The sequence below is a fragment of the Cebus imitator genome, unplaced genomic scaffold (genome assembly GCF_001604975.1).
Source record: "Cebus imitator isolate Cc_AM_T3 unplaced genomic scaffold, Cebus_imitator-1.0 Scaffold168, whole genome shotgun sequence".
Taxonomy (NCBI): Eukaryota; Metazoa; Chordata; class Mammalia; order Primates; family Cebidae; genus Cebus; species Cebus imitator.
The window spans coordinates 1,739,008-1,750,757 of record NW_016107483.1 but is presented as its reverse complement, the minus strand read 5'-3'; the positions used below and the strand labels follow the sequence as shown (position 1 = coordinate 1,750,757).

Below are 11,750 nucleotides of genomic sequence, written 5' to 3'. Positions count from 1 at the left end.
GTTTAAAAAAAAAAAAAAAAAGTAATCTGGAGATGATTTAAAGTAGAGGATGTGCCTAGGTTATAAAGAAATACTACGTCATTTTATACCAGAGACTTGAGCATCTAAAGGTTTTGATATCCTTCAGAGTCCTGGAACCAATATCCCACATATATCTAAGGATGATTGTATAAGAAAGACATTTTTACATAAAAATATTGAGTGATTAATCATTTTCTTAGAAGTATAAATAAATATTTTAAAATAAATTACTATGGAATACATGCAATAATTATTCTTAGAAACTTACTGAAAAAATACATCAAGAGTTCATGCTACCTATAATTTCACCACACATACATTCTCAACTCAGACATGAGTAATAATATATTTTTCCAGAATACATAAATCTTACATTAATATATCAATACGTAATGAGCAAAGAAGAGTATAATTCAGCAAATTGTTGGTTTATATTATTTATATAAAAGTATGTAATTATAAAGTGCACCCCATCTAATAGGATATATTATTTCTAAAGCAAAGTAAACATACAAATGAGAGATTAAACAAATTAGCATACAATAAATTTGTCTGCTTTAAAGCCGGGAAAAAGATGTGAAAGAAGCTATTTTTGTCTTTAAAAAATTCCTGCTACTTTTATAAACCAAAATTATCCAGGTTTACTTTTATAAAAGTCAGTTGACTATCCTTTTTTATTTTGAGACAAGATTCTCATTCTGTCGACAGGCGCCAGGCTGGAGTGCAGTGGCACAATCTCGGCTCACTGCAACCTCCACTTCCCGGGTTCAAGCAATTCTCCTGCCTCAGCCTCCCGAGTAGCTGGAACTAAAGGCGCTTGCCACCACACCCAGCTAATTTTTGTATTTTTAGAAGAGGTGGGGTTTCACCATGTTGGCCAGGATGGTCTCGATCTCTTGACCTTGTGATCTGCCCACCTGGGCCTCCCAAAGTGCTGAGGTTACAGGCGTGAGCCACCACGCCCAGCCAAATATCCATTTTTTTGTTTTATTGTGTGGCATCTTGGTCAGACCAGGGAACTTTTTTAAAAGCAATTTTACCAACTTTCATTATATCGCTTTTCTTCAAAATGTTTATTGTCTGTGGGTTCATTGTTTGCTTTTTGTTAATTTTAACTTTCTTCTAAATTGAAAGAAGAACTAATAGATGTAAAAAGAAAACTGGTGACATTTATTTTAGCATTTATTTAATATTTATCTGAAGACTGGTGCTTATGCTTCCAGAATTGATTCTCACATATATTTATAAAACCTTCACTTCTTTCATTATTTAGGTATATCAGGCATCAGTTAATAAATTTAATAATAAAATACCCTGAGAAAGAGTATAAGGAACATCCAGGCTACTGTTAGATTTTTGTACGTTTAAAATATTTTAAGCCACTTTGGATAACTCATTTAATATGTTAAATTATGTTTATTTTATATAAATTGTGTGTCTTTTACATAAGCATATCATAAGATCTTAATCTGTCATCAAATTTGATTATTATTTTCAATTTCTCTTGCTGATCATAATCATGTACTTTTACAAATCTTTTATGCAACACTTTGTGTTGTGTTAATTTCACATTTGTCATCTTCTTTATTTTTATACAAAAAATGAGTTAGGAAAGATATATATTTTTTCTCATAATTTACAATGTAGGAAATTTAAGTAGAAAGAAATTAAGTAAATTACCTCCAGAGCCCAACAAATTAACTTTGCAGTTTAAACCAGAACTGAAGTCCAGTAAGCACTGCAGTAAGCCACAACAAAATAATTGCCTGGTCCATTTGTCCAGGCAGTCTATACTGAGGTAAATTAAATAACTTCTCTTTAAACGGTTTTATCTTCATTTAAACACCTTTGGCTATGTTAAACAAAAGCTTTTAGACAAAAATATTGTAATAAAAATATATAAAGTATGTCATTACTATTTTCATAAAATTGTTTATTTGTTCGTTCGTTTATTTATTTTTTATTTTTAGAGATGGGATCTCACTCTGTCTCCCAGACTGGAGTGCAGTGGTAAAATTATAGCTCATTGAGTCTCAGATTCCTGGGCTCAAGCCGTCCTCCCATCTCAGCATCCTGAGTAGCATCAACAGACATGCTTCACCATGCTCATCTAATTTTTTAAAAATTTTTGCACAGACGGGATCTCACTATGTTGTTCAGGCTGGTCTCAAACTCACCGCTTCCCAAGCGCCAGGATTATAGGCATAAGCCACAGCACCCAGCCACAAAAATTTAAAGGTGGTTTATAAATTATAAGCACTCTGGGAAAGAGGACGCACAGGAAAAAAATGTGAATGGAATCTATGAAAAGTACACAGAAAATACCATGTTCCAAGGTTTGGCACCCAGAGACAAAAAAGAAAATGTGATGTGTGATACGCTTTTATTTTTTATTTAAAAAAAAATTTTTTTTGAGAGAGAGTCTTGCTCTTGTCCCCCAGTCTGGAGTGCAATGATGTGATCTCAACTCACTGCAACCTCTGCCAGCTTGAAGCTATTCTCCTGCCTCAGCCTCCTGAGCATCTGGTACTACAGGCACCTGCCACCATGTCCGTTAATTTTTGTGTTTTTAGTAGAGACGGGGTTTCACCACGTTGGCTAGGCTGCTCTTGAATGCCTGACCTCAGGTGATCTCCCCGCCTTGCCCTTCCAAAGTGCTGGGATTACAGGCATGGGCTACCGTACCCGGCCCACTTTTATTTTTCATTATGTGAAAGTATCTACAATTATCTGCAGTGTCACAGATTTCCTGGAACTAACTTCACACCGAATTTAATCACAACAATTTAAAAGCACAAACGAACTTCTGTTTCTATCATCTGAGCCTGCATTTGGGTGAGTGTGGAGGGCGACTGGGATAATATGTATAGCAATATATTTTTCAAATCCTTTTAAAACCTAGATTACGGGAAAAAATAGGAAGAAAATGAAAGATGTGGTGAGTCATGTGCAGCGGAGGTCTCATAAACATTTTCTGAAACATGGATAAAGAAAAATTATTTTGAGGCCTGGACAGCACACACACACAGCTCGGAAGTGTTTGTACACTACAGTTCTAAACGCATTTTCACACTGAAGTTAATTCACCAGAGCCTTTGTAAATTGCTGCGTATCTATTTCCGTGTCACAGAGGAGGGAGAAGAACAGAGGTAAATCTTTTAAAGCAGGCAACGGGGGTCAGAGATAGGGCTTGCCTTACTAGGCGCTGACTCAATGTACCATAGCGTGGGACAGATTGATCTTTGCAGCATGTGGTTAGCTGACAACATCTCAGGTTACAGGCTTGATGCCTTAAAAAAACAGGGGAAGGCCGGGCACGCTGGCTCAAGCCTGTAATCCCAGCACTTTGGGAGGCCGAGGCAGGTGGGTCACGAGGTCAAGAGATCGAGACCATCCTGGCCAACATGGTGAAACCCCGTCTCTACTAAAAATACAAAAATTAGCTGGGCGTTTGGCACGGGCCTGTAGTCCCAGCTACTCAGGAGGCTGAGGCGGAAGAATCGCTTGAACCCGGCAGATGGAGGTTGCAGTGAGCCGAGACTCTGCCATTGTGCCCCAGCCTGGTGACAGAGCAAGACTCCGCCTAAAAACAAAAACAAAAACAAAAACAAAAACGGGAAGCAGAGGGACATAGTAAAATACACCACCCTGCTGTGCTGTAACATGTACAGGAACATGTATCTACATACTCCCACTAGTTCCTCATGCATGAAAATTCAAAGGAAATTATAAACTTCCGCTGTGATATTTTCATTTTTGTGCATTGGCAAATCCTATCCACGTACAACAGGGGCCCTTTGCCTAATTTTTGAAAATTAAGTTTAATTTAAATACAGCCATGCCTATTCGTTTACATACCACCTGTGACTGCCTTCCTGCTACAGTGACTGAGTTGAGTAGTTGCAACAAAGACTGGAAAGGTTGAGATGTTTACTGTCTGGTTCTTTACAGGAAAGTGTTTCCAATCCCTCCTCCAGAAGTGAAAATACATCATGTAACTGCTACCAAAGACCTTTCATGACGCAGAAGCAAAACATCTTCAGAATTACTTGTTTTCTTAGAGTTATTACAACCAGAACAATTTGGGGCCAAATAAAACAAAGAAACAAGGAAAAGAAGTAAATTAAGAAAAAAAAATCAAATTTCAAAGAACGAAAAAATGGGCTCCAAAATAGACTACTTCCCCCTGTCAACTGTTAGGCTGATTTCTGTTTTCTTCTGTATTAGCCCAGGCAGTGAGAATATTTTCAGCCATATCAATCTTTTCTTTTAATATCCACTTGTCATCAAAAAGAATTGGATGCTCATCGGCTTGTTTAATTCCCAAGAGTTTTGTTTCGTTTTTCCATTGAAATTAATTTTTAAAGCAAGGACTTTCACACCACTTCTTGGATTGGTCATTATATCATCTAAAGACGGTGGGTTTAACACTCATCACAGTGAGGTTCAGTTGCTCTTTCCACAGGACAGTGGAAAGGGTGAACGCCCACTGAGCTTGTTTTCTGAATTTTACTCTGCTTCAGATACTGGAGAACAGAAATGATCTCAGAAACCCAAGAGTCAGAGTTTTGAGAACCTTTTGTTGATATTTTGTTTTCTTTTGTTTCAAAGTTTGTTTTGTTTTGTTCAAAGAAGAGACTTTGAACAGCATTTGTAATTCTCCGTTTTCTGTTATTTGTACTATAAGGTGTTGAATTCTCTAAACTCTCAGGAGTGAAGGGACAGAAGGAATTTAGCTGCAAGAGTATCTGAAGAGAAGATCAAAAGAGAAATCACGTTGAGCTGACACAAGTTTGCTTACTTAACTCCAACAGAGTTGTAGTACCCACCACAGCTTAGATATGTAGAGATTGAAAATCAGAGTCCTTAAGTCACTTGAACAATTTTAGTAATTAATTAATGGCATGGATAATCATTACTCCCAATTAGCCATTCTCTTTATTTTTTTTTTTTGCATCTGGACTATTAAGTACAGTGAATTCATCTGATCATTAAAATTCTACCTGCCAACCTGACAAAATGTGAGTTATATCTCTTCCTGTGGGTTATTAATTTAATGAACTGCTCAAACTAAATGTAGGAGTACGGGTAATGAAATGACATATGAAAATAAAGTGATTTCACATCTTTTAGAAATATGGTTCTTTCTGTAACTTCACTTTTATGTAGAGTATGTGACACCCTGTCGTTGTTGTTAAGACACTTCTGTGGATTGTGTGAAAGTGGCTGATCTGATTCATGCCTTAAGACTTCTCAGAAAATTCAAATGACATAATCAGGCTTCTATTGTGTACTTTATACTTTTTCTCTCTCATGTCTGAATTCCTGTTATTTTGTAACTCAATTTGTGCAGCTTTTCTGGAGATAAAAGCAGGAGAGTTTAGATTCTCTAAGATTTAATCTCTCATGAAGCAAATCTAATACTGAATTATGTCCAAATATAGACATTCTGACATTTAAAGCATATCACATTTTAACAAAATCCTTCTCAAAAATATTCAAATATCTCTGTGATTGTCATGGTGCGTTTTTCTTTCAGTCACAAAATATATTTAACTTTAAGACAACAATGATACCTCTACACTTTGGTGTAAGTCTTTTGCTCTTGATGTCACTAAGCCAGCATTTTGAATCATTCTGCAAGTCTCACCCAATGGTCTTTTCATTTTAATTGTAATGAGGAAGAGGTTCATGGAAGAGGGTTTGCTGAGTTCCTGCTTGAGGAAACATGTATCAAAAGACATGAGCTCCAACACGCTCAATGTGAACACTGGCACAATGGCTCTCATCCTGGAAGCAGGAAGGGTGTGAGAATTCTGAGGCCACCTGCAAACTCCTGAGGCCAGCTGTTGGCCCTCTCTGATTTGGCGGGGTGGGAGGTGATAGCAAAAATTATCTGAAGGTATTTGGGCAAGAGATTATTGGCTGCTGGTTTGTGACTGGTTTTAATCTTGGTGGCAACCTTAATGGGCTGGCAGGGACTGCCTCTCTGTTTGGGTTAAGAGAGAAACTAAAGACGGACTTTGGTTTTTGGGACTTCCTCGAAGGCCTTTCCTCCAGGAAACAGCAGCATGTGTTTGTCATTTCCTGTCTCATAATCAAAACGTTGTAAAGGCCACAGAAATCATTCCACCCTCACCTCCAGTAGATAAATGCACATATTTTATTATTTCATAATGAAAGTAGTTCATCATTGATGAGGCCTGTTCTCATTAACTATGAATACTAATTAAATATGTTGATCATAAATAATTTTCTGGGAGGAAAAAAAATGGCTTTCTTTATTTCTTAATGATTAAAATAAAAAAAAGACATCGGGATTTACAGGTCATCCTTAAGAACACCAGTCCTCATTTAACCATAAATATGAGGATACTGGTTTATTCAGAATCAGTAAGAGATTGATAGAATGTAGGAAAGCTAACATTTTTCTGAATTATAATTTTAAAGTTTTAATGTTTTATTTAGTCTTAAATGAAGAAATTTTAAGACATCAAAGATTAAATAATTTAATTAAAATTGAACTATTTGTTCCATTTCACTTCAAAATTATAGGAATAAATCAATATTTGGTTGTTTGTTTCTTTACTGCTTACCTGGATGATAAGAAAAACACAAGTCAATTAGAAAAGATTTCACTAATAGGTGATTCCTTTATCCACAGTTTCACCCTCAGTATCACACACATACACACCCATACCATGCACACACACACACACACACATTTTATCACAGTTTTAGTTTGTCATCAATAGAGTTCTTTCCCTGCTGTAGTAAAACATGTAAAATATCAAATAATTTCTTTAAAAATAAACAAGTGAAAATCCTGTGCATAATAAAACCCTGCACTTTTTAAAATGATTAAAATCATTTACGTGGCGATGCCACGAAATTAAGCAAGAGTTTTTGGTGAGTAGATCTCATAAGCCAGATCTGCCCATTCCTCAAAAACTGTGCTTCATTGCCTTCCTATAAAAATCAATAAACAGGTAGCTATACTTGAAGTAGGTAATTTCGATGATTTCAATCTCAGTTAAGACTCACTCAGAAGCAATTCAGAAAGGGCTGCTAAAGCCTGAAACAGCTATCACTAAAGCCCCTGCCAATCACTCTTAGCTTCAATCAATGTCTTATTTATCTTTATGGACCAAATGTCTGAAGAAATATAATGATGAAGTGGGTGTTCTGTAAACCTGTGCTGCCTGATATGGTAGCTAGCCACATGTGGTTACTGAGCACTTGAAATGTAGCTAGTGCAACTGAGAAACCAAATTTGAAATCTTATTTCATTTAAGTAGCCACATGAGGCCAGTAGCTACTATTTTTTTTTAGTGCAGGTAAGCCTACCAATCGCATCAAGTTACAACGAACAGTTTGACAATAGTGAATTTGAATAAAAACCATACAAAGCAAAAGCAAGAGTTAAGAAGCACGGTAGTTCAGGGTTATGTGTGTAGGGAAATTAGATATAATCCCTATGGTCTATGAAGATGTTACAGAGCATGAAACAAGAAGTGGTAATTTTTAACAATAATTTTCAAAGTTAAGAAACCGGAATTTCATGTTTCACTCTGATCACAATTCTTTCAGGCCCGGAAAATACATCTAAGTGTCCCCAAATTCAATAACATGTAACAGACAACTTTTCTTACCTGCCATCACTCCATAGGTTGATGGCTGGTTTCCATAATGACAGGAAGGAACAGAATAATGAAGTCCTGTTGCTGTGTTTCCCAATGTTGTCACCAAGAAATGTGTGCGCAAACATTCAGGAGTTTGGATCAAAGACAAAATAGATGGGACTGGTAAGAAAATGTATGAGGATTCAAGACACATTCATTTTATCTCAAAAGTACACATTTATGTGGTTCTTAAAGTTATATGCTAATGATTTTTTTTTTCTCATTTGGGGGAAGTTCTCTGATGAGCAGGTTAAAAGGGGGGGATCAAAGTTTGCCTCATGTAACAAGATAATAAGTCATCAAAATGGACTTCATTAATTATCCTGTGCTCTGTGTGCTATGGCTACCAGTGCTCCACGAAGGGGGGACTGACCAATTTGGACCTTGGCTCTTTGGGAGTTGCAGAATTCTTGTGGGTTCTGTTCAATGCAGACACTGCAACTCCTTGACTGGAAGAAAAGTCTCTTAAAATTCTTGTGTCTCATGGTATTATAAAGCAGTCTGTATGAATGAATACAGAAATTAACTCTTGAACAATGTATTTTTGCTTATTTCTCTAACAAATTTGTTTCATCAAAGTGGAAATGGCAGAGCAACTAGCCTTTTAGATATAGTCTTAAAAATCTCACCACATTCAGAGTGCTATTAAAAACCTGTGACAATATATGATCTATTTACTTTGATGTTGAAATCATGAGATTGTAAGTTTTCTTTTTTTCTATTCAAACATTAAAAATGTTTATTTTTATGTACTGACATGGAAGACTATCTTTAGTAAGTTTTCTATATATGCACAATTGATACAACCATTGTAATGATAAAGCCGGTCAAAAAAATAAGTTCATTGATTGAGTGACTTAACATCCATAAAGCTGTATATAAACGTAACTGTTTATAAATGGTTATATGCTTCATGGAATCAATGTGTATTTTGAAAGTAAATTGGAATTATTAGACTTTTATCAAGTTTTAAACAAAAATCAAGTTGACAGGGATCATAAAATATTGACAATAAAAACACTGGTTAATATTTCCTTATATATTTTACTTTCTCAATTTCTTCTTTTATATTCTGAATATATTGGTTAATTTTCATAAATATAACTGTCTTCTTTAATAAATGAGAGGTTATAAAGTACAGAGTTAGACTCCTTTGAGAATACTGATATACAGTCTAGTAATTAAACACATGCCTTCTCTTCATAAAGTAAAATATATTATTTTAAAATAGAGAATAATCTTTAATTTTTAAATATCTATATATTTTTTTATTTTATAACTAAGTCAAAAGAACTAAAATTATTTTGCAATATAATGCTTACATATAAAAATCTTACTGTGCATTCTAAAATTAAACAAATTATTATTAAACACATTTAATACTCAAGTGTTCCCATTAAAGCCAGTATTTCTATTATAGTTCCTTAGACATTTTTATAGATGCTTATAATTTCATTAAAATATTAAAAATCAATGCTACTATCATTTAAAACATTTGTAGGTCACTTTTATTAATAATTTTTTAAAGCTTAATAATTTTTTGCTTTTCAGATTTTAGGAAGTTAAATACAGGATAGGCTAATTTACTAAATACATTGTTACTTATTTTTAAATAAATAAATGGCATTTTGAGCACAAAATTAGATTTTACTAGATTGTTACCTCAATTCTGAATTTTATTTTCATTTTGGCCAAATTATCTTCAAACACAGAAATAATCTATTATTCTCAATCTATAGAATGACATACTATTTAAAATATATGATTAGCAATGTGGTAATTTCTTAGATTTATTTATAGCGTGTATTTTTGATAAAAACCCTTTATTGTCTTTTGCAAAAATTATGTTGGAGGATACTTCCAGTATTACCTTTTAAATTAAATTATGGGAATCTGGTGGATTTGGACCAATCTGGTGGATTCCCATAATTTAATTTAAAAGATAACACTGAAAAATCTCTACATTAAATGATTTTACCAAAGTCCAAATATCTATTCTCCAGATTCTTTAAAATTCAGCAGATTGATGCCAAACTTACATATATATTTGGAAAAAGCTTAATTATAATAAAAGATATAGCTGAAATCCTTCAAATCAGAATATAAAAGTATCAACTCAAATTTGATTTATAAATGTACATAATTTTATTATATTCCTAAATATGAGACAGATTGCATTTGAAACCAATGGAAAGTTTGTTCCACTTAAGACAAATTAAATTGGAGGGGTAATATGAAAGAAGAAAAGAGATTATTAACTATAAGATTCAAAGCATTCAGCAATTATATTGTTGTTTAATGGAAAAAATTTATTCAATTCAAGTCTTTTTCTATTTGTAAATCAACTTTAAAACACTTTGTGACTGCATAAAGAATGCACACACTGGCAAAACATACGTATATGGCTGATTGTGTTGAGACAATTATTCTCAAGTTTAAGTTTTGAATTTTTGAATTCTCAAGTTTATTTTTTATTTTTAAAAGTTAAAACTTTTAAAAAGTCACCTAACTTTTTAAAAAGTTAAAACCAATGTTAAAACTTGTTTAGAAATGAAGCAGCCTCTTCAGAACACAATTGAGAAAATTTACCTTAATTAATGGACTTTAAATGCCATGTTATTTCTGGCTAAAATTTCTGTGTCTCATACTAAAAATATGTTTATTAAAACTCAATTATTTTATTCCATGAAATATATTGTTGTTGATATTTGGATTATTCTGTTGTGTTTAATTTAAGGTTTATATCTGTCTTTAGGAAGTAGTAAATGTAATCTAACAGCCAAATAAATCCTTAAGATAAAGAAACAACACCTTTTAAATATTACGTTATTTTATAATATTCATTTCATTTGCTTCTTATTCTATAAATATTTCAATTAAAATGGTTTTCAGATTTGAAATGTCCAAGTTCACTTTTCTTATGTGGAAAACAGATTTTCATAATTATAACAAAGCCAACAACGATTTAAATTACTATACTTAATAATATTTCTTTAAAAAATTCTTCGGCATGTTGCCTATTTAGATATGCTTACTATTTCACTTAAGACAAATTAAATTGGAGGGGCCAAATGAAAGAAGCAAAGAGATCTTTAACTATCAAGATTCAAAGCATTCATTCTGAAATCTTTAGGCCCGGCCATATGTAAACTGTCAAAGCAGTCAGTACCTGTAGGCATCACATTGGTGGCATGGTTGGAGACTGGTAGGCACTCGGCAGCACTGTGATGCATTATCAGAGGCAGAGTTGCAGAGGCGTCAGAATTCAGAGGTATAAAAGTATCAGCCGAAGTAAAAGATTGGCAACTCATTCCCACAGGAGAGTAGAAAAATAAGGAGAACGGCTGCTCCCCAAATCAGAGTTTTATTATATTACAGTCTCAAAAGGCCGATTCAATTCTCACTACCTGCATATATACATCAGGAAGGCTCTGAGGCACCAGGAGGGTGTGTGCTAGTATTTATATTGCAAGGAAATCCCTTTATACATGTTAATGGTTTTTTCTCAGGAGTATTGCTTTATCAATCTGAACTGTCTTCCTTTTTCACCCAAACATAATCCATGGCAGAGAAGGGAGCTGATTCTGGGGTACAGATGGAGGGGGAAGGGAGAAATCTGAAACCTTATTTGACAACTTCAGTAGTTTAGATCATTTAGAGAGGAATCAACAACTTTGAAAATGTGTCCCTCAGAAAAAAAATAATGCCACAATGAATTGAAAAATAGTAGGTGTCTTTTTGCTACTAACAAAATTGCAAATGTATAAACATGAGATATTTTTCTTTTTTAACAACTTCTCCGTAAATCTACAAAACAACATGAAACAAAAGACATGCATACTATTATACATTAATTTTAAGAAACTGAATATATAAGATTATACTGAGAAGCATATAAGACTCAATATGAGAAAACGTGGTCAATTACTGATTAATACTCAACAATGCACAGCTTTTAAAAACTATGATAATCGATATAAGTTGTACTATATTATAAATGGGAAAAATTGGATAAAATATAGTAGTGTTAAGTTGGTGCAAAAGTGA

At 33.8% G+C, this 11,750-nt stretch overlaps 1 protein-coding gene across 2 annotated transcripts in view; it reads right to left on the bottom strand.

Moving 5' to 3' along the window:
- POU1F1 (POU class 1 homeobox 1) overlaps nt 1-11,139 on the bottom strand; it is a 17,788-nt gene extending 6,649 nt beyond the window's left edge. The window contains exons 1-2 of one of the 2 annotated variants that reach the window (XM_017544230.2): nt 10,873-11,139; nt 7,674-7,745 (exon numbers count right to left, since the gene is read on the bottom strand). In XM_017544230.2, coding sequence (XP_017399719.1) covers nt 7,674-7,745; nt 10,873-11,014 — 214 coding nt within the window. In that variant the 5' untranslated portion in view covers nt 11,015-11,139. Of the gene's footprint in view, nt 1-7,673; nt 7,824-10,872 lie in introns of both variants that reach the window. The other variant, XM_017544229.2, reaches the window with a different exon arrangement.
- Nucleotides 11,140-11,750: the final 611 nt, after the last annotated feature.